We start from the raw sequence: 24,335 nt of genomic DNA on the forward strand, positions 1-24,335 counted from the left end.
TGTGTGTGAACTAAAAAGTTTGACATTTGTGGTGTAGAATGAACATGTCTTGTAGACTAGTGCAACTTATATAATTTTTCTTTGCTGCTTCATGACATACATTTTTTGGCAGAACTTAATAGTTAAATGTGACTCATACTCTGGAAAATACAGTAATAAACAATCATGAAGATGTCACCAGACTGATGGCTAACTGGCTCGCCTCTGCCATTTACAGTCCTAATATAAACAAACAAGATTTTGAGCGTGCTTGTGCAACAGAGAAACTTTGTTCCTGGCACTAAACCTTCCTATAATCAGTCTCCAGCGTCCTCAGGGCGTTCCTCTCACAAATCTGCTGTGTCCTGTGCAGCTTTCGCGGTTCTCTACTCCGCTTCTACCTGTTCCTCCGACAGAGACTCATCGTCACTACATCTGAACACTTCCAAACCTTCTGAACAACAAACTGCAGCAGCTGCAGCTTCTTCTTCTACCAGATATCATCGGCAGGTCAATGCTGTGTCAATGGATCACCTCCAGGATGCACGAGACCAGGGGATGAGCATTAACCAATTATTAACCAAATATATCTATAGATATATAGATATAGAAATAGATAAACACACATAGTACTTCACTCGTCATCCTTTTTTGATCCTTACGCTTTTAGTTTTTTTTTGTAATTATCCATGTGTTATTTTGTCAACTGAGGATGTATGAAATCAATAAATACATAAAGAATATCTAATGAACCAATAAACCTCCCTGTCTTCAGTCTGACTTACGACATTCAGTACGCTGCAATTTCCCTTTGTGTCTTCTCTTGATGTTAAATTCCACATTAAAGTATCAATTATTCAAAATACGATTACTGGTTGATGTTATTTGGGGCACTTCAAATAATTGCGCTGCTTTATGAGTTTTATTTATAGATCATGTTAGCCCCATAGCTCCAGTTTCATGTCGTAGCCTGCCTGCTGCTGAAGGAATATTAATGGTTTTTTTTTTACTTCTATCTTCATCCCTTCCTTCTGCACGCATGTGCTGCCGGCGTGCGTCCAGGCCCAGCTGGGCCGGCCGGATCCCGAGCAGATTGAGGGCCAGCAGGCCGAGGGTGGAGGGGCCCGTCCTCAGGTGAGGCGAGCGGAAGGCGGGGCCCTCTCCTGGGTTGGAGGGGAGCCCAGAGAACGGTCAGCCGGAGGAGGGCCGGGGATTGAAATAGCACAACCGTGTTTATGTTTGGCAACAACACAAAACCAACCAGCCTGATTTTTGGTTATTCCACAGTGAAAGCGTCAGGTTTCCATCAACATGCTGGTTAGTGTCGGTTCAATTAGCATTTTAGCGGTCCTCATTTAGCTTAAGCAATGTTTTGCAAAGTCCTTAAACCTAATTAAAGAATTCTAAAAAAATCTTGAGCAACATGTTTATTTCTGCTCAGTGGATTTGCATAAACTAATTAAAATATGTTGTTATGCTAAAAAGCTTACACGTAGCATGTTATTTATGCATTTATTTTTTGCCAACCTACATAGGCTACTTAGGAAACGTTACAGTTAATGCTAACATGCTAATAGTTAATTGCTAATGTGAAGACTTGTATAAGAAAAATAGCTTTTATATTATGTCTTTGAGTTGACTGTATAAATTTGTTGAAGTTAGTTAACCAATATTTTTGATCTTTGCTAATTAGCAGAAGGTAATAGAGATTGAAAAACCTGCTTGCGTTTTAAAATCAGAAGGTGTGGTTCAATCAGAGGAGGCTTGTTGTTTGTAGGGAGTTGATCCTTATCAGGTTTTTCTGTCGAGCTTGATAATGACACAGTGTTTAATTTAAAGTTTGTCGTAACAGGGACACATTAGAAACATGCATGACTGTGGCCCCTTCAGGACCAGGACTGAACTCGGCTTTGAGCAATTTCTTCTGTCTTGTTTTCTCAGTTTTTCTCAGTATCTGTTCCCACCTTGTTTGCAGAGTTGACGGAGGTTCTAGTATAATGTGACAACACAGATGCTGAACCAGGTGTGCTTTCACGTTGGACTGAGCTTCGGTTTCAAACCGTGACTCCACCGATTCAGACAAAGCCATTCCTCCAATACACTTTGTTTGCACCAAAGTGTGACCAGGAAGCACAAGAAAAGCAGACGGAAACAAACAGACAGAAGCAGATGGAAAGGCTACGTCTTCTACAGCAGTGGTTCCCAACCTGGGCTCCGGGACCCTCTTGGAGCATTGCCAGATAAGAGGGTCCAATGCTTTGTCTGCTCTGTGGTTTTCAAGGAAACCCAGAAAAAGACACTTTCTAGAATCTGAAGCAGACCAAGGAATCTGTCTTTGGCTTCATTCTAATGTTTTAGTCAATCAGAGATCAAACAATCTGAATGTTTCCAGGTAACACGTTGGGAACCACCAATCTCCAGCAGGAATGAGGTGATTGTGAGCAGAGGAGAAGAAGAAAATAAGAAACCGGGGAGGTCGCAGGCGGAGCTTCTCACATTGTTGGAGCGCAGAGAGACCCGCCCCCCGCAACGGGCGCAGAACTTGGTCTGGCAGTATGAGCAGACGTGGCCGCAGCCGTCGGCGAACTTGGTCTTGCGGCAGATGCCGCAGGTGGGCGCGTCGTCCTTCTGCTGCGTCTGCTGGCGCCGCGTCTCGGCCCCAATACGACGGACTTCCTGTTTGTAGCTCTCAAACTGCTGGTGCAGCGTTCTGGGAAGAGAAGAAGAGGAGGTTGTTATTTTCAGGAAAGAAATGTTTTATCCTTGAACTTTCATCTCTTTGGAGAGATCTTTGAGCGACACACACGCACAAACATAAAGGTCTGAATAATTAGAAAATAAAGAAATCCTGCAGAACACAGGGCTTTGAACCAGATGACTTAATCAACTGTCAATTGAAGACCAACCTGAAAAGTGCTAAAGAAAAAAACACTCATGCAAATGAACCAATTAAAGATGTTTTGTAGCTTACGGCGGAATAACTTGACCGGACCATCAAAGTGAAGCAGTATAAGCTTAGCAAAGCTCAGACACCTGAGACCCAGACAGATACTTTAAGCCCTCTTGACTAAGGGGCCTTTCACATTCGTATAGTGTGGTACGCGGTTCACACCTTCATTTGGTTCGGGTGGTGTTCACATTCACTTTTGAGACCGGATCAACCCGGCTGGAAAATGTCACGCAATTACAACACTTGTTGGTTTGGGGGCGCTGTCGCCCGAAACAAACACTGACCAGAGAGGAAGTAAAGAAGAAACACGGCTCATTGATTGGTCGGGACCAAAAGCAAAAGTACTCTTGCTTTAGCTTGTGGTGGCTAGGCTAATTAGCTTGTGGATAATGGGTAGCCACAAACAAGAACGATATATAGTCTTCAGACCAGATATCAATGAGCGCCTTTCTCATTATTTCTTCCTCTCTACTTGTTCCTCATTACACCACGTCTGCCCATGAGATATTTATCAACTTTTTCTTCCTGCATCTGCTTCTTCTGATTTGCGACCCAGGATGCATTGCGCACTACATCACATCCTCTCACCCCACCCGCAAGAAAGATCGTTTGTAAATGAACTGAGACCTAGCATTTCAAGGGGACCAGAGATCGCTTGTTGGCACCGGTTCAGTGTTTGTGGGCGTGTTCAAGTTGCCCAAACGAAATGGTTTTTCCCTGAAGAGAACTCTGGCCCGGACCAAACAGGAAGACCCCCTAAATGAAGAAAACAGGAAGAGATGGCTTCACCTGCAGGTTTCAAACCTGTTTACTTTTTAACGTGACCCTAACTGCAGCTCAGACTTTAAGAGCTAAAGACAAAAAGTCGATATAAATGAAAATAACAACGTTTGTTTTTCTTGCTGTTAGAAAGCCTGATTATTTCCTTCTTATAGTCTGTAGCTCAGTTAGTAAAGTGGGTGGTAGAGGACAACATTTCCCTGAAATGTCCATGTAAACATGGAAAAACACCTGAGTACTTTGGTTCGAGTCAGTAGTTCTTTCTGGACAGGTGAGTAGATGGCCAATTCAATTCAAAAAGTGTACATTTACTACCATTTACTACACCATCATCGCCATACACGGAGAGACGTGGAGAAACTGTGCTGATTGTTAACAAACTGACACGTTACTGAGATACTGACACAGTAACGTGTTAGTGGAAATAGTGGGAAAGCAAAGCTTCTCAATGACATATCAGTGCCGACGTGGAGATGAAATTCCCCAACCAAACTCTAGCCAGATAACGTGATGTGTTTGGTTCTTCTACCTCATACTGAGGCTGCTGCGAGTTATCAAATAACTAAAAAAAATAAAGAACAATATATCTTGTTTCGTTAAACTTCAATCATTCAATCCACCTGCACAGTATGAGAAGTTTCACACGTGAGTTCTTCTAATCACAGTAATCATCATCCGGTACAAGGAATCACTGCAGAGCACTGTGAATCCATGCTGTAGGAATAACGACAAAACAAAACTTATGACGTAGGTTCATCATTAATTTCCCAGATTCCCACGTGAGTTTTCTCCATCCACAGGTCATCAGAAGTCATCACAGTTCAGTTCAAGGTTACTCACTGTTCCAATTAAACACATCACCAACAATCAAGAGTCATCTGCAAAGAGGAACTGTTAAATCAACAGAAAAAATGAGTTTTTTTCAAGTTGAAAATTTACAAACTGAGCTCTGGTACATATCCTACAAATGCATGCTCTTCACAAATGTGGCACCGTTCAAAAGAGTGGGCACGATTCCCATTGGTGTCAGATTTATACCAAGAAGCTTTGGAACAATAAAGAAACCAGACTTACTTGATTTTTGTGCAGTTTCGATTTATATTTACTTAATACTTAACTACTTAACATTATAGTACACATTCATGTAAATACTATAGCTTTTTAATTTCAAACTATCAAATTGACCACTTTTGAAGACTGAGTATTTCTCTTAATTGTGACTTACAGACTGTTTACATTATGAAGAAAATTGAAAAACTACCATGAATTACAAAATAGGAGGTTTGTGTTCAGATGATGGACAGAACAACCGTCTAATCAGCAGCATGGCAACATTTATGACACAAACTTCTCAGTACACAATCAAAGAAGCACTGACAAACTGAAAAATATTGCTATTAAATCCTGCTCTGATCACCTGGATCTGTTGGAAGCAGACACGTCTCCTTCCTCGTGTGCTGAGAAGAAAACAGGCCGTAAGCGCACCGTCTGATCTGAAGTCAGCAGCCTCTTCTGATAAGAACAACCAAACAGATAATAATCCTCCATCATGACTCCTCCTTCAGGTCCTGAAAGTTCCCAACAAGCTTCTTGATCCAAACAAACAGCAATCCCTCAAAATAGAGGGAGAAGTGGGAATAAAAGCTGAAGCAGCAGACTGTCAGAGTGCAGTCAGAGCAGGGAGGAGACTGACGCTTCAAATTTCAGCCAATCATTGGACGACGTGGAGACTGATGATGAATCCATTAATATGAGAGCTTTCACATCAATATTAAAATCTCTCACTAGAATTTCAGTCACTTTTAATATAGTTATAGTCAGTAATTTGTAATACGTATTTGTGTACAATAATTCTTTATTGCAAAAAAGTAGTTGAGTTAAATTACATAAAATTAAAGCAACTAATTACATATGTTAATCTCATGTTAATTTGGTTCAGCAATGATCACAGCTCTTCAACTATTTATTACCAAAAGCGATAAGCTCAATGCAACTTCAGTAACTGAGTAATTTTGTTACATCATTTATTACTACTGCATAAGTTACAGTCACATATTGCTTTTAAATGCATCCCTCAATCTACTGGCTTCAACTAAGTTTAAATGTCAAAAGGTTTGCGAAAAGCTGCAAAAATCTGAGGTTTATGGCCAAATTCTCAGCATCTTATACATGCAGAGCCAGGGCACTTTAGGAGGTGTAGTGGATCATATTTTTTGTCTCCCCCCCAAAAAACAAGCCAAAAATAATGATGATATCGCAAAGAAATTTAATAGCTAGTCTTGCAGTACCATTATCTCCACAAGGTGGTGCAGTTAGTCAGTTTGCCTTTTTTCATGCTGAAGCTCTGAGAACAGTAACTCACCCCTGCCACCTACTGCACAACAGTTGTTAAATGTTACATACTGTATCTTTGAATTCATATACATCCTCAGATTGTTTAGTTTTAAATGAGAGCAGGACACAACATGCGAGATGTTTCCAGTAAAACGCGTCTTTCGATCCACAGGATGTATTAGATGAATTTAAGATTCATGTTTCCCCTTTGATTTTTCTTAAATATGATGAATTGCTCAGTGGGTCAAACCTGAGTCGTGTTTCAGATGGAAAAACAACATGACACCGCAGCAGCAACGTCATACCCATGACCCCTGACCCCCGGGAGCCATCCATCCTGCCTGTGGGGGTCCAGAGGCCGAGCCGAGCCGGGCGCCATGGGAACAGCTGTCAGAGGCAGAGGGGGCACCGACGATTGCCATGGTAACGCGGTGGCGTCAGGCTCTGGGTGTCAGCGGGTGTCAGCGCACCAGCTGTTTCTCAGAGCTTCATCACTCTGGTTTGCTCTTCTTTCTTTTATATTCCTCGCACACATTGGAGCTGTTAAAGCAGCACGAGGCGGCTCGACGTGTAAAAATAAATCTGAATCATCAGACGCTCGTCCTCTCATGTCTGTGCTTGGAAGCTTCACATCCCACAAAAACACCAAACTCTTAAAGTTCAGCCAGGCTGGAGGACACAATAAAATCTTCTCAGACACACCTCACATACACACCCACACAAACACCCACACCCACACCCACACCCACACCCACACACACACAGCGTTAGCTTCAGCCTGCAAGCCTCACATGTAGCATTGAGCGGCTCCCTGTCGCCTCTTCACCAGTCATTGGTGTTGAGTTGTTAATTAGCATTGCCATGAATATACTGCCTGAGGACAGGGAGGGGAAAGCACTGGGAGCATGTGTGTGTGTGTGTGTGTGTGTGTGTGTGTGTGTGTGTGTGTGTGTGTGTGTGTGTGTGTGTGTGTGTGTGTGTGTGTGTGTGTGTGTGTGTGTGTGTGTGTGTGTGTGTGTGTGTGTGTTTCGGCCGGACTATTTCTGTCTCATCAGCTGATTCACGGCGACGCCTAGCAGGAGAGTCGTTCTCCGCTGGAGGAGGCAGTAAAGAAGCAGCTTGCATGTTTTGGCCTTCAGCGAGGAGCAGCAGGAAGCCATCACAGACCATCCAATGAGCCCTACCCTCTTAATTAGCCTCCTTTATTTCATTATTTTTCCATTTGAATCAACATTTTCTCAAAGAACAGGCTCCCATTTTCACAGAAATCACATAGTCATGAAACTACAACTGAGAATCGGTAAACTGACCAAACCGCTCCTAACCCTGACAACTATTGGTCATTTATAATAATGCTTAAAAAAAACTGACAGCCGATTTCACAGATAAATTGTCAATAAACTAGCTGGCTTTCTGTGCTATCTCACTGATCTTCTGCCTCAGGTCACATTGTTCTGAAAAAGATGCATCAACACACTGTTGTCTGCAGGGAGGAGGAGGAGGAGGAGGAGGGAGAACAAGTGAAAAAGGACAAACAAAAAGAGCCAAGACGGAAAGAAGCGTGGGCCAGAGACCAGCGAAGGAGCGAAGCTGAAACATCCGGAGCTGCTCTATAAATACCACAGAGAAGAGGATGATAGGAGGAGGAAGAAGAGGGAGAGATGATCGACAGAAAAGATCCTCTCTGGACGACTTATAAAAACCTCAAACAGTATTTTCTGAGAAGAAAAACTCATTTCAAAATACTGATGAGCAAAGAGAGCAACAGATGGACTGAAGCTCGACACAAACACCTTCATTCTTTCCTCGTCTGTCCACCATGATGTTTTCTCTCACGTTTGTCTCCCTTCGCTGTGAGAAGGCTATAAAGCGATGCTAGCGTCATGATGCGAGCGGGAATGAAAGCTCCAGATGGCCACAGTGTGGATCTGTCTCTCAGGCAGCAGTCTGGTCCATCCGGCCTGGTTTGATGTTCGTCTGCAGCTTAGAAAGGTTTAGATTCTGCCTCATTTTAACTTCAGTACATTTTCTAAACTTAAATCATCCTGTACTGATCACAGACAAAAACTCTTCACTTTGTTCTCTTTTGACTTTTGCATTAAAAAACATTTTCCCCCATCCCTAAATACTAATCCATAAGCATTGTAGCTTCGGCATTAGCACTGCAGGCTTTTGTAATCGCATTTCAGACTTTAAATCCATGGCGTGGCTTTTGCATTCCGATTGCAGCGTTTGCATCAGTATTGTGCATCTTGCATTTGTGTTTGTAGAGTTTGTATGATCGTCGTTTAGTATTTTTGTTGTTCTTTTGCATTGGTGCTGCTGCCTGTTACATTAGCAGTGTGGCTTTTGGATTTGCATTGTGAATTTTGCAGCTTTTGCTTTGGCAATGTGGCTTCTGAGTTTACCTTGTGGAATTTACTTTTGTAACCTTTGCATTCGCATTGCGGCTTTTGCTTTTGTGGCGTTTGCTTTAACATTGCACCTTTTGTGTCTTTTACTTTTTTGTCTTTTTTGATTTACTCTGTTTCCATTAGCATGACTGTATGGGGTTGGTATTTTGTGTAGTGGCTTTTGTATTGGCATTGTGGCTTGAGATTTGCAGGGTTTTGATTTGTCATGCAGCTTTCGCAAATCCATTGTGGATTTTACACTGTGGCTTTTGCATTACCATTGTGGCATTTATTTGTGGCTTTTGCTTTTGTGGTTTTTGTGGCTTTTGTGGCTTTTGCTTTAGCATTGTGGCTTTTGCATTTTCATTACAGATCTTAGTTTCGTAGCTTATGCATTTACATTGTGACTTTTACTTTTGCTTTTTTTTCTTTAGCCATTTTAGCCTTAGAATAAGAGCTTGGAGATAATATTTTGTGTAGTGGATTTTGCATTATCGTTGAGGCTTCAGATTTGCGGGGTTTTTATTTATCGTGCAGCTTTTTCATGAGCATTGTCGCGTTTTTTGCTTTTTTTATTTGTTTTGAAAGAGTATTGCAGTTACTGCTTTAAAGTTGTAAACTTTTCAAGGTGTTATATTTTTTAGCACTTACAAGCAGCTTCCCTCGCCTCCAGGTGTTTTTACAGCTGGACAGTTTCTCTGGAGGAAATGGTATGATCCAAGGAGTCTGTGCATACAGAGGCCTGAAGAGGTTAAATGAGCTGACATGACATTGTCTGCTTCATCACTTTAGTCTGTCCTCAGCCAATCACGAGTCTCGACGCAGCCCCTCCCTCTCTGAGATGTTGATAACTCTTTTATTGAGGCATGTGAGTGTTTCAGCCATATTTATGGAGCAGAGTGCTCTTTTGGCTTGGACTCCTCAGTGTGTGTGTGTGTGTGTGTGTGTGTGTGTGTGTGTGTGTGTGTGTGTGTGTGTGTGTGTATCACTTCATCTCTCTCCTCTTAGATTTCACTCTTTTCCATTTATATCTCTCCCTCCATTTCCTTTAGTTCTCTTCCTGTCATACCCACGTCTCACATTTCCACGGCTGCGGGAGGAATTCCTCCCAGTTAAAGTGGAGCAGATAAAAAAAAAAAAAAAAAAAAGGTCTCTTCCACTCGGATGTGTTCGACTCACTTGTGCTCCACTTAAACACAGAAATCACATGCGACCTTTGACCCCACACAGCCTGGCCGCTGACGTTTAAGCCCCCACTAGTTGTTGGAGTGTATGTGGTGTAATTATGGGCGCATCATCTAATCCCCTCCCTCTGTCCCTGCAGCCGCTCCCCTCTTCTTTCAGGATTTCCCGCATCATCCACCTCCAGGTTGCAGATTAGTGGAGACATTTTCTCATTTCTCAATTTCTCAACGTGAGTTTAAACTTTCAGACATGCAGAGGTGTCGCCGCTGTAATTCTGAGCCCATGCACCGGAGAGGCGGGGCTCCGTGAGAGCATCACTTAATGCAAGGAGGCTGGAAATCTTTCAAACTGCTTCAAAGAACTTCTTTTGCTAATACCTGAGCGTTGATAATGAAGTTTTTAGTTCTGACTTCATTTGTCACACACAAACAGGCGAGTGCACAGAGCCGGATTAGAATTATAGTCGTATAGAAACAAGTCGAGCCTTGTGCGTGTGTTAGAATATTAAGAGACACTTGAGTGCAATCTACTAGTGCTGATTCCCAACCATCTGTCACATCAACAGGAGGATTCAAATGAAGGTTTTACACCAGGGGCATAAAAGACATTTCAGTTGAGGTACCGCATGCAAACCAATTTCATTTGAAATGTACTGAAATGGAGAAATATTGCCAAAATAGGCTTTGAATTTAAACTTTAAAGATTTTATTTGTAGTGGCACAGAGTAGAGCTTATGGATATGTTTTCACAAACCAAACAATTACTTGATAAATCTCCTATAATAAGGTCAATAAGTAGAAATTATGATGATGCAGCTGAGAGAATATCTCTAATCTTAATAACAGCAACAGATTTGCACCAACTTCAAAACATGTTGAAAATAGACACAATCAGACATTGTAATGGTAAAAATAAATGAAAACCAAGACATATTTTTAAAAATTTTGCAAACATTAAGGCCTTTTGCTGAGTGCAAGGTTTAATACTCCTGTCCGGACATGGTGCTTACCAAACCTATTCTAACCATATCGTCTAGTTTGTTTATGGTCTCTTGAAAATCCAAAAGCTATGAGAAACAGAGAAACACAACTTTGTGTCCATATGAGTCCCGACGGTCACTCCCATCACTCCGGCAGGACAAACGTCCAATCACAGAACAGACTCGGCTGAATCCCGATCAATCATGACATGAACTTCAGTACAGAAACATTGACTGATCGACGGATACAGGACGATGAAGTTATCTGGAATTAGCAGAAACTCTCACGGATTGTACATTTATAACTGTGTGTGTGTGTGTGTGTGTGTGCGTGCGTGCGTGCGTGCGTGCGTGCGTGCGTGCGTGCGTGTGTGTGTGTGTGCTGATGGTTTCAGGAAGTGTTCACTGTGGCTTCTTCTCACCACGAGCAAACAGAGAAATGGAGGCAGAGTGATGCGGAGCACAAAGTATTCACATTAAACTTTCATGGTGGAGGTCTGGAGCACTAAAGAGGAAACCCACTCAGAGTCCCTCCCCCCCACCCCCACCCCTCTATTACCACACCCAACACCATCCCTACTATCACCCCCCACCCCCATCTCACTGTGGCAGACCTGCCCCACCTTCACATGCTTGCCCCTCTGCTGCTGCTAATAATTGACCACATCTCAGAGCTGCACATCCATATCCACACACACACACACACACACACACACACACACACACACACACACACACACACACACACACACACACACACACACACACACACACACACACACACACGCTTTAAAAAAATAAATGTTTATACTCTCATATTCACCAGCGGTGGTGCAGTGGTAAGCACTGTCACTTCACAGCGAGTCCCAGGTTCAAGTCCAGGTTTGAGGACTATGTGGAGGCTGAAGCATCACATCCAGGACAACACTTAAAGACATTAACTGTACAATTTAGTTGATTGTAGTGAATATAGAATTATTCATGCTGTGGTTGTCGACAACCAAAGCGGTAAGTTTGATTCCCCATGGCTTTATGTCAATGTCTCATCCAGTGTGAACCTCTGACAAGCAGCTGAAGCTGTGAAAAACCTATAACATACTATATTAAAACTATAAAGCTTGATCCATCCATCCATTCATCCATCCATTGACCGTGAGAGGAAACCCACATCTACACAGACAAAGTCAGGGAGAAAACACAAACTGCACATTCACACTCTGAGGCCAAACCACTCACCACCATACCACAGGAGTCACATCCACTGTCATGTTCCATCACTAATCAAAGATTTAGTTTCAAACCACTTCAACTGAAGTCTTTGATTCCCTCTTCTGTACTGATTTATCCAACTTTTTGGTCGAATTTACTCAGATCCTGCATACAACCTGCTAAATCAACTGAGTATTACACCATGAGTGACATCAATGGAGTATTCAGATGAGGCCTTTTCAGCATTAAAGCTGTTGGAAAAGGTTTCAGTGTTTGTTAGCTGCAGTTCTCCACACAGTGAACTGATGGAGCGCCAAAGCCTCCACAGGTACAGAATGTAATGTGATAACAGTCGGACGTGTTGGTGGAGGAAGTTATCAAACGCATCAGAGCATTACTGTCTTGGTAATTCTTATTGTTAATATCAAAAAATAACACTATTTTCACATATTCAGTCAAAAGCTGTTTTCATCTTAGAGTAACAGAATAAAAGTCGTATCCTTTGGTAAAAGTACACAACTCGAGTTAGTTCAGTCATGAGCTTTGAAGTAAATGTAAAGCATTACACAAGTCTGAGTGACAGTGCAATCCACTGGACCACCGCGGCCTCGGTTCTCTTCAGTTACCTCAAATACCTGTGAGAGTCACTCACTCACACACACACACACACCCTAATTCCTCCAGGTGTTTCCGACACACCCGACTGCCTTTCACTTCTTTTAATTAAGAGCAAAGTGTGAAGATTGAATCCAGCAAACTCATAGAAAGCTCATGGAATTACACACACACACACACACACACACACACACACACACACACACACACACACACACACACACACACACACACACACACACACACACACACACACACACACACACACACACACACACACACACACTCACACAAACCAGCTGTCTGCAGAACGAGTGGAGGCAGGCTTTAAGAAAAAAAGCAACAGGACAAACTGTGCAGTAAATGCACAACCTTTTGTGTGCGTGTGTGCGTGTGTGTGTGTGTGTGTGTGTGTGTGTGTGTGTGTGTGTGTGTGTGTGTGTGTGTGTGTGTGTGTGTGTGCGTGCGTGCGTGCGTGCGTGCGTGCGTGCGTGCGTGCGTGCGTGCGTGCGCAATTAGTGGAATTGAACACTGAGACAGGTTAAGAATCAGCAGCAGGCAGTGAAGTGAATACTTGAATATTTCAGGAAGTCAGAGCTATTTTCAGAGCTGATCCATAATTCAACATTAGCATTTTTCGCCCAGAAACCTTGAAACTCTGAAGTCTGCTCTGAACATGTTTCTGTGTATTTCTCCACCAGGAAGGTTTTCTTCTTCTTTTCTCTGGAGACTAGATTTGGCGAGGGGACACAATGCGCACTGTGTTATCAGCATGGAGGCAGCAGACAGTTAAAGGCTGCGAGAACACATGAAGGAGGAGCATTAGTCAAGATTTGAAGTGTGTGGGCGTTTCTTACTCTGTAGCGTACTACGAGTACATCTTTCTATTATTAAGCCATGAGATAAGACAGTTTGTCAGATTTGGTTCAGCTAAAGGAAAGAAAGCCCTTTAGGTTTAAAGTCTGGGTCTTGATGCTGGAGTTTGCATGTTCTCCCTGTGCATTGGTCAGGTGTTTTGGGGTTTTATTAATCTCAGAGTGCAGCATGTCATCAACATAATTTTACAAGTGGAGGAAAAAAAACTGTGTTCAAGCTTTCAGGGAAACTATGTTTGGCACAGTGGAGCAGTGGTAAGCACTGTCACCTTACAGTCCAGGTTGGGTCTTTCTGAGTTTGCATATTCTCCTCAAGCTCTATTCCAGAGTGCTTAAAAACATTAATTACAAAGGAGGTAGAATAAATAAAATGTGTCCTATGTGTGTGTAGTGTAAATGTTAGGTGGCACGGTGGTGCAGTGGTAAGCACTGTCGCCTCACACAAATATGGTCCAGGTTTGAATTCTGGGGTCTTTCCGTGGGGAGTTTGCATGTTCTCTCCAGGGAAATAGTATGTAATGCTTCCAGACCGGACTCATACCGGGGATCTTATGGCTGTGAGCTGAGAGTCCAAACCACTGCAACACTGTGCAGGCCTGACCTCACTCGGAGACACAGGGGTGTCTCTAACTGTCACAACAGACTGAATGAAGCCCAATTTGAGTAAGGACACTCATTTAATTTAAGTTTCAAATCACAGAGTGAATAAATTAATCAAATGCCTGGAACATAAACCTTTTTCAAATATCTAATTGATTAAATGTGAGTCTGTGTATTTCGAATCGATTGTAGCTAGCAACCGTAACAACCAGTCTAAGCTAAACCATGTTTTAAAAAATCGTGTGAAAAATGTGAAATGATCATCAGAAAGCTGAGAAGTTAACTGACCTTAACAAGCTAACTCGCTACAAACAGCCTGATCTGTGTTGTAATACCAGTTTGTACCACATGAGGGTGCAGAGATCTGAAGACTCACTGCTGCCACCCAGTGCACAACTGTGGCATTACTTCTACTATACATCCCATACCTTTAAGGACCTCAAAGGAGCAAAAGTACGTCGAAGCACGAAAATGAGACTAGATAGTGACGTTTTTCAATCTAGCTTTCAATAAAAGGTCGTCTGTGATGAATGTGAGCGGTCACAACAGCCTGGACATCAGTACACACAGTGTTGGCATGTTGGCCCTCCAATCTATCAGAAAAGGAAATATTTCATCTAAAGTCTGTATTGATGCCTCATTTCCACCTCCAATCCCAACGTCAGACCACCTCTTGGACCAGCAGGCAGGGAGGAGGGCGTCACTGCCCTCTGCATGCACCCCGCCTCCGGGAGCCCTGCTGCTGAGAGATTAGCAGTGTGTGTGTGTGTGTGTGTGTGTGTGTGTGTGTGTGTGTGTGTGTGTGTGTGTGTGTGTGTGTGTGTGTGTGACCATCCCATTCTTTCAGTTTCCCCCTTTCCTTCACTGTAATCCTTAAAACCACTAAATCCTCCTTCTGTGCTCCAAAGTTCTTCTTCTGGTGTTGAGGAACAGCCTGAACTTCACATTCTGTACAGAAACACAAGAGCTGCTGCAACCCCCCCCCCCCTCCTCCACCCCCACCCCTCCAGTGCGACCCGAGGCCGAGCGAAGAGCCTTCACCCCCCGTCTGAAGGGTCCACAGTCTCGCTGCTGAGTGCATAAATATTTGACACATTTTTCTATATTTACATGTCGTGAAGCTGAGAAGGCCCCAGAAGGTGGAGGAGGAGGAGGAGGAGGAGGAAGACAAGTGTTTCAGCAGCACAGAAGAGATTTCCTCTTGTTGGAGGATATTGCAAAGCTTTTTATAGTTTGGAGGGTACTTCAGGGTCCTGGGGGTCTGGGCTGATCCCAGCTGAATGTGGGCGGAGTCAGGTTACACCTGGACAGGTTTTTGTTTTGACATGAAACCTCCAGATTGTGCCTGAACAAGCCTAAACTCTGCTCGACACTTTCACCTCCATACCAAAAAAAACCTGCCTTTATCCAGATCTGCTGCAAACACCAGAAAGCATGTTTTTTGTGTGTGTGTGTGTTTTTAAAAAAAAAAATGTGTGTGGATGTTAGGCCACGTTTGCACGTCAACGTTTGAAGTGAAAAAGCTTCTTAATTTCTGCATTTTCGTTTTGCATCTACACGGCAACATTCTCAAAATGATATAGTTGGCGTGCCAGACCACGATTGGTGTTGTTGATTGTATTTGTAATGAAATCACACACACACGCTAAATGTTACAAATGGGAGTACATGGACTATCGTATGGACAGAAGACCGAGTTGGACTGTTATTCCAGTGACTGTCAACGATAAAACTACAGAGTCTCAGGAGAATATGGCCTGGGAGTCATGACACTCTGGAGGAAACGTTGTTCTAATTGTCTCTAAGAAGTATTTATCACAGCCGTTGTACGCAGTTACAGTAGCAGTAGCAGTGTTTCCGAAAGGTTGCATTTCCCCCCGTTTACAGTATTTTTAAAAAGTTGTGTTTTCAGTAGCACCGAGCACCGCAGTAATATAAAGCTCATTTAAAGAGGTTAAGATGTGAACACAGTCTGAGACACTGGTCTGTTCTGGTCCCGCTCTGTCCTCTCTGGATGACGAAGAGGACGTTTCTTGGACGCCGCTCCGGAGTTTGACCAGGACCAGCTTCTGATGAAGCGGTGAATCAGCAAAGTAGAGTCCAGCTGCTTCGTTCCCAGAGGGAACCGGCCGGGAACACCTCGGTTTGTTTGAGTCCGGTTAAAGTGCTGAGATGAAGCTCTGTATCAGTGTCGCCAGCTGTGGGACTCTCAGGCTGCTCCGCGCTGCACGATAGGAAACGTCCCTGCTGCTCCATATGACAACAACTCAAGACTGACACAATCAAGTTTTCAGGAGTATTAATGGTTTTCTTTTACTGGGAAGCCTTCCTCGCAACTTTTCACTTTGTTGAGAAAATTCTGACAAATGTAACATTATCATATATCTCTACTTGTGGAACTCTACTTGTTGTGTCAGTCAGTGGGAAGATGATGATTTATGAACTAATAATGACAAGTAGAGCTGTACGATATGGCCTTTTCTCAATATCTCGATATTCTTTGGCCATATCACGATACACGATATATATCTCAGTATTTTGCCTCGGCCTGAAATCAACACTTTCGAAGCATCAATCCCACTAGTATGATGAATCTATGTCTACATTTAAACATTCTTGTTCACACTACATTAATATATGTTAATATTTTACTTGGATGCAATAAGGGGGAAATCACAACAAAGTGAATCTTGCCAAAGCAGAATTCATTAAACAACACCATCGTGAAATTGTCTTGTTTTTTTCTTCTGGTTTTTTTTGCTCACTCCAATAAACAACGCAGGCAGAGCTTTCTTGTTAACCGCACTAACCTAACTATATCTGTAGGAGTGCTCGTTTTGTCTCAGAGAGCCCACCGGCTGCTGCCGGCAAGTTAATACCTGCGGCTAAAAGCTACAGTGTGATACTCGAATATTCACGGTATAGTCATTATACATACATCGAGTATATTCGCTATATCGCCCAGCCCTAACGACAACAAGAAACAGCAACAAAACATCTGAGAAAAACGACCACCTCCCAGAATCCACAGTTCTACGACCATTTCAGAAAAAGTAGTGAGCAAAAAGCAAACACAAGTTTGTTAAATGTTACTTCACTGATGTGGATTATAAATTAAAAGCTGTTAGTTACCAGTGAGTTACTGCCAAAATGAGTGGCGGTCGAGGATTATGTTATCTTAGTTACCTGGTTAAAAGGTGCTCGGTTAGTGTGCAAGTTACAAGAAACTAATGGCAGCAGCACGACATTCCAATAAAGGGAAACTCACTGTTATTTCAGTGCTCATCACCTTTATGGATACAGGCTCACGGTAATGGAATGTTGTAATAAGAGTTAAAATATCAGCTGTTATTACCAGTAACATTGTGTTTCCATCAATCCATTTCGTCAACACAATTGGTAAACTATTAAAATTAAACTGATGATTTTCAGCCAAAAAGGATGAAAATCCTTCGATTATTAGGAATAACGCGAAAATAGAGAAGAGTACAGTCTGTGAAACAGATGTTCTTTACGCATTTACTCAAGGTTTCCTCATACGTTAGACTTTTCTATATCTTAGTATGTATGGAAATGATCCTAACAACTATGCTGCTATAGAGGAAATAAAACTGTTGAATATGACTTAATAAAATGAGTCGATCAGGAGTTCTGAGATTAGAAGCTGATTTTTCCTAAAGTCGAGGACTCAAACACAGCTTCTATTTTGTTTTCTATCTTCTATTTTTGCTTGTAATTGAGTGTCGTTACACTAAAACAAGTTATCCAATATACTGACTTGATTCATTCTTAAAATAAAAAAAAGGAAATCTTTTGCTCCACAAAATGTTCAATTCGTGTTTTCTTCATCCTCCACAACTTTACAGATTTAGTTCAAACAAAAACAAAAGACTTTTCTGAACATAGAAGTTACTGGATTTACATCTCGAGTCACAGTCATCATACTTATTATGTATTTTTAGTTCATGCAAACTAAATTTCAGATCTACGACAGGGATGTCAAACATAAGGCCTGCAAGAGGCTCCGCCATTCCACCAAGCCAATTGTAAGAATTGAACAAATTTCTTCAGAATAAGACACACGAAACACTGACGCCCGAGCTGTAATATGTCGGTGATGCTGCCATGAAGGCGAGCAAATAAGCTTCAACCTGAAAGCCTCGCTGTCAGCGGGAGATGGTAAAAACCCAATGAAACAGTTCTAGGAGAGGTTTTTTTTTACGTTTTACTGTATTTTGCACCAGACGGCTTCATTCAAATTGGCTTTATGTTGAAATTGAAGTAATCATCTGTTATAATTATTTATTTTTGTGAAAATGTAGACGATTTCAACATATATACTCTGCGTCACAACAACAACAAAAACTTTAAAGTTTTTACCGGTCAGGTTCACTCGAGATGAAAACGGGCTTTCTATGACCCCTGAACTAAAATGTGTTTGACACCCCTGGTCTGGTTTGTAAAAACTGCTCTAAAAGAAGCATACGTCTGGCTACACAGTTAATATGACTATGTAGTCAAGACATTTTCTATTTCAACTATATATAAACGTATAAGGAATAAAGTGAGTAGTCTTATTTATTGTGAAAACTTTTAACTCTCATTGGTCTGAGGCTTTTTGAACGTTTTTCAGTGCTTTTTGAATTAACCATTGATTTATATTCTTATGTTTGGTATCCGTTTCTGAGCACATCTTCAATCTAATGATACATTCATATTTATATCTGTAACTCTTCATCTGAAAAAGACTCAAATAGAATATTGCACATTTATTGCGATAACAATTTTGCTCCATCGACTGTTTTGAGCTTGAAAATGTGAAAATAGCTTCTAAATGTAAACAATGTAAAACTATTTACATCAAATGAGCGACTCACTTAATTGGCTTTTAGCATTAGTAGGGATAAAGGGTGGGGTGCTCATTTCAAGGCACTTTTACAGAGAATTCCCTATGAGCAAGTAGAAGAGATGATCCAAATGAAATAGTGTCATTTAACAGGAAGAACCCTGCAGAACCAGGCTCAGAGGTGGAGAAGTTCTGCAGGTTAAGGGAGAGAAAAAGTTAGGACCAACAGGCAAATTGTGGAGAGGGATTTGAACCCGAGTTCAGGTATAGTGGAACAGCTTCATCTCTTGTTGGCATCCTGCATATTGTTGTTGCTATAAAGTGTCTTGAACATGAAAGATCTGCATGTTTGTCTGAACTCACAGTGTCCTTGTGCTCCCTGCTCTGCTCCCATTAATGATTAGCCAGATGAAGGCCAAGCCATTATTGACTGAACCTGCTACGGTGCCTCATGGAACATTAAATACATCACATCCTCTCCAGGGGCCCCAGCCAGTGGCCCTCGCCTTGCCTCCTTCCCTCCAGACTGCAGTCCGGAAGTGAACAGAGCCATTCGAGCCCCAGAAGCTGCTGCACGCCCGTAGAGCCGCACATGTGTCCGGGTGGAGCGGATCAACACACAGCTCAGAGCAAACCACTGCCATATGCAACATCCCACACTGAGCCTGAGCAGTCTGAAGTGACCTATTGCTTTCTCCTGCCATTTTCCCATAATGCCCCATCAGTAGCTCCCAGTGTCACAGCTGAGCGAGCTCCGCGCGCCGTCTCCGGATCAGTCCACTATTCTGGATTAGAGAAAGACGACATTTCCGCCTTCTCTTCTCGTCGTGTTTGGTTAAGGCCTGCTAAGATTGCCAACCACACCCCGTCTCCATGTCTCCTGCGAGGGGGGAGAGCACACACACACACACACACACACACACACACACACACACACACACACACACACACACACACACACACACACACACACACACACACACACACACACACACACACACACACACACACACACACACACACACACACACACAGCCCCCGCCTGCCTCACGCGTGCGTGCGTAAAAGAGAAACCAGCGCGATGCGTAAAGTGAGGGACGGGGTGCAGCCCCCATTGATGAAAACGAGTGGGTGAGGGATGATGCTATGATTCATCCCCCCTCACTCCCCCCACCCCACCGTCACACCCCACCCTCGCAGCCCCTTCCACACCTGTAACGCGGTTGACCCTGTTTCGGGTCATCTCCATTGACTGACTATTGTTTTAACGTATCGATCCACCGGCCCCCTCCCTCCCAGCCTCCAGGAGGGACCGGTGCAGCCTCTGAGCGGCTCCGGTGTGTCGGTGGTCCGGTGGCGGACGGGGGATGCGGGGGGAAAGCGCGTCGTTTGACGGGTACAGGGTGCGATGCGTTAACGGGCAAGACGCGTCACGTTACGTTCCGGCAGCAGGGAGAACGGAATGAGGCGGCTCTTACTTTAGCATGGCTTGTTCTTTCTCCTCCTCCTCCTTCTGCCGAGCCATCACTCCCATGATGATCTTCCTCTCCTCCTCCGTGAGGTGGCTGAGGTCCGGCAGGTCCGGCATGGACGACGGCGCGGCGGGTGGGCGAGGGCCGCCCTGGGGCCCCACCGAAGCGGACATCTTTTCCACCACCACCACCCCTCCACCTCCTCCTCTTCCTCCTCGGCGTGTCGTTTCGGCTGACAGGTTTTTTCCCGGAGCGTCTCCGAGCCACACCTCACGACGCGGTCCGCGCGCGGAGCGGCAGCGGCAGCCGCGGCTCCGGCCGGCTGCAGGCGGGCTGACGGTGGTCGCAGTAGCAGTGGTGGGAGTCTTGGTGGTGGAGGAGGGAGGAGAGCGAGCCGCTCATGGTTGCAGGCAGCCTCGGCTGTGCTTGTCGTCTGTCCTCCTCCTCCTCTTCCTCCTCCTCTCTCTCCGGGTGTCTCTTCTCCCGCGTCGGTCCCGCGTCGGTCCCCCCCACCCCCCGCCGGCCCTCCGCTCCCCTCCACCGCCCGGAGTCACGAGGAGCCCATAGCCGCGTCTTCCTCTCGGGGTGCAACGAGTGTATGTGCGGGGGGGGCTCCCTGGTTCACCACCCGGCTGCTCTGTGGCGCCGCGGCCGCTCAGACTGGAGCTGGATGGAGGGAGGTAAAGGGAGGAGTCCTCTCTCTCTCTCTCTCTCTCTCTCTCTCTCTCTCTCTCTCTCTCTCTCTCTCTCTCTCTCTCTCTCTCTCTCTCTCTCTCTCTCTCTCTCTCTCTCTCTCTCTCTCTCTCTCTCTCCACATTAAGTTCCACCTGCACAGCCATCACAATTACTTCCACCTTCTCGCGATACTTCAGTTCCTCTCACTCCAATAAATAAATAAAAGATGAGAAATCTATTTGTTTTTCCTCTCTTTTGGAGGGTGAAGTCGGTTTCAGCACCATGGACAGCGACCTCATCTGAACGTCACATCTCCGTTCACTTCAATACAAAAGCATCTAACTCGCCTATGTTGGACTTTTTCTTCATGATTTGATTTTATTTCTCTGATTATTTCTGTGATTGTTGTTTTAGTTTGTTGTTGTTATTCTTTTTTTGGGGGGGGGGTTCTCGTTATATTTGTATGGAGGATGGCGAGGGATAGATAGATAGATAGATAGATAGATAGATAGATAGATAGATAGATAGATAGATAGATAGATAGATAGATAGATAGATAGATAGATAGATAGATAGATAGATAGATAGATAGATAGATAGACAGACAGACAGACAGACAGACAGACAGACAGACAGACAGACAGACAGACAGATAGACAGATAGACAGATAGACAGATAGATAGATAGATAGATAGATAGATAGATAGATAGCACAGATCAATAAGATGCATATATAAAGTGTCAAAAAAGAAGAATTGCACTTTATTTCTTCATCAAATTGACCCTTCAGTTGCAGCCACATAGCGCAGCGCTAAGGGGGAACAGGTGGCGGCCGAGGGTCTTGCTCAGGGACCCCCAGACATGTTTTATTAGACTGTGGGGGAAACCTGGGTACCCGAAGAAAACCCACGTACAACCGGAGAGAACATGCAAACTCCTCACAGAAAGGCCCTGGGCTGGATTTGAACCGACGCCATTCTCGCTGTGAGACAAGAGCACAAACCTGCGCCACCGTGTGATTTATTGGACGAAGTATTGCTCGTTTTAAGATGATGGGTGTATTATTAAAGGTTATGAGTTCAGACTCTCCACAGATCTGGGGAAGAAGCTGTTCCTCAATCTATTGGAAGTTAAATTGCATTTTAATGTTGAATTATTATATTTTCTGTTTTATGGGTTTGCATGTTTATCATATTGTGCTTAATTTTTCTGCATTTCTTTTCAATTTTGACCATTTAGGTTTGGATGGTGCTTTTTTTTCCAGAGAATCTTAAGTTTTTCTTTTTCTTTTTTGAATAGAATAGAATAGGTAGATTCTTGTTCGGGGGTGTCCCTCCCTGCTCCCTGAGCGCCCCTCCTCTGCTCTCCGCCTCTGGTAGTCAGCTGATACATCAGCTCCACACACCGGCGCTGCTCACCGGCTTCTCCAGAGTCGACTGAGAAACATCCTGCAGGGGGCGCTGCCCCGCAACCCGTCGGGTGACGTCAGCGGGATGTGAGTGGGCCGCGGTGACGTCAGCAGGCGTGCTGCAGGATTTTGTCATCGGTGGGTCGTGACTACAAGGGGCAATGGGGGGGCCACGGGGGTGGGGGGTGTTCTTAAAACACACATCAGTGCAAAGCTGACTGAAATATTGTTTATTAATCTAAACCATGTGAAACATTACAGAAATAAACATGAATAATGCTGAAGTAAAGGAAAATTAAAGCAATGAATTGATGAATTAAAATTAATAAATTTTAAAAAGTTGTATCTGTATTTCATTCATATAGATTTATTAAAAACCCTTAAAAGAATAATTTCATATCCATATATATAAAATATCCATTTAGAAATAATGCCTTTATAATTGTACATAAATAGATATATCGTGAATAAAAATAGGCATCTGTGAAAGTGTAATGAAAATATAACTGTAATTTATATAAAAAAATGTTTATGTATGTATGTATGTATGTATGTATGTATGTATGTATGTATGTATGTATGTATGTATGTATGTATGTATGTATTTAAATACGGAAGTTGCGGCTTGTTTCTATTTACTTTTAACCTGATTGATGCTTCATACTTGTTCTAGCTCCTTGTTTTTTTCTGTATTCTGACTGAATTAACAGAGACGCTGATTTACGACATCATTTTCACATGATAAAACACAATAAATAGCTTTATGTTTAATTCAATGAAAGAATTTCTTTTAAAAAAAAAACATTTTTTCTCCCTTTGTTTTTTCTTTTTAAAAAGACCTTGAATATAACTCATGTATGGCTGGAATCTCTGCTCAGGCTCATTCCTTCACATCTTTTTTATAATATTGTAAAATCAATAAACAAATCAAACTGAACTAAACTAAACTGAACTAAACTATATTTAGTCACAGACGTCAGAAGACGTTTGAATAAAAATGTCTGACTCAGCAGTCACTTTAACACGAGCATCGCCGTGGATACACTGACACCTAGTGGACACTTTACTGAACTACACACACACACACACACACACACACACACACACACACACACACACACACACACACACACACACACACACACACACACACACACACACACACACACACACACACACACACGGAACACTGTACTAACCCCAGATGAGCGTCGTTTTGAGGTTTTTCTTTAGACTTCTTTCTCTGGTATTTTCCTTGTCTGCCCCTCTGATCACCTGCAGGTGAGCGTTTCCACCTGACTCCTCCCATTGAGTGTCTCTGAGCTCCGACTCTGTTCCTATGTCCTCCAGTTCTGATCCTCTGTCTTGTTTTCTCTGAAGAAAGAAACATGCTTCATTTGACCCTGGCTGTGTTTCTTCGCTCCTCAGTTCAGAGTCTCCAGCAGGTCTGTCTAAGTTTCCATCATAGTGAAGATGTAACGAACCTCCTTTTTGACAATTTCTTCAGCTGGGCTGTAATTGTATTTATATGAGTGCATTTAATGAGAATACTTTTAAGAAGCCTGACATTTCTCTTGAAAAAATTTTTTTTTTTTAAATGATCTCATGTAATATTGTAATTTTAGGTTTTCATTATCTGGGAGCTACAATCATCCAACTTCTAAGAAGCAAAGGCTTGAAATATTCATTCTTTATTAAAATAATCTAGATAACATTTGGGGCTCATTATCTGAAATGAGTGACACAACTGTTTGAACTTTTTCATGATCTTCATATTTTCTGAGTAGTACCTGTATGCACATAGTGGATCCATCAGTGCTGTCATATAAAGCCTGTACTCATCGCCTCTTAGCTGCAAACGACTCTAAAACGTTCTGTATTATTGTACAGTATGCATGTATGTATGTATATTCTTCTGTTGTTGCCTCTTGGCCAGTATGTAATTGTGAATGAGAACTAGTTCTCCATTGACCTACTTCGTAAATAAAACAGAACATGTCTCATTTTATGTTTTTTTTCCTCAATTTATTTAAC

The 24,335-nt window shown here is 43.0% G+C and overlaps 1 protein-coding gene across 1 annotated transcript in view; it reads right to left on the reverse strand.

Moving 5' to 3' along the window:
- The window catches only part of rims1b (regulating synaptic membrane exocytosis 1b), a gene marked incomplete at both ends in the record, with an annotated part of 65,859 nt that extends 45,469 nt beyond the window's left edge, over positions 1-20,390 (reverse strand). Inside the window, 2 exons of the mRNA XM_080464610.1 lie at positions 2,476-2,689; positions 20,224-20,390. Coding sequence (XP_080320736.1) covers positions 2,476-2,689; positions 20,224-20,390 — 381 coding nt within the window. The remainder of the gene's footprint in view (positions 1-2,475; positions 2,690-20,223) is intronic.
- Between the last annotated feature and the right edge of the window lie 3,945 nt (positions 20,391-24,335).

Source organism: Lipophrys pholis (assembly GCF_963383615.2).
Source record: "Lipophrys pholis genome assembly, chromosome: 5".
NCBI classification, from domain to species: domain Eukaryota; kingdom Metazoa; phylum Chordata; class Actinopteri; order Blenniiformes; family Blenniidae; genus Lipophrys; species Lipophrys pholis.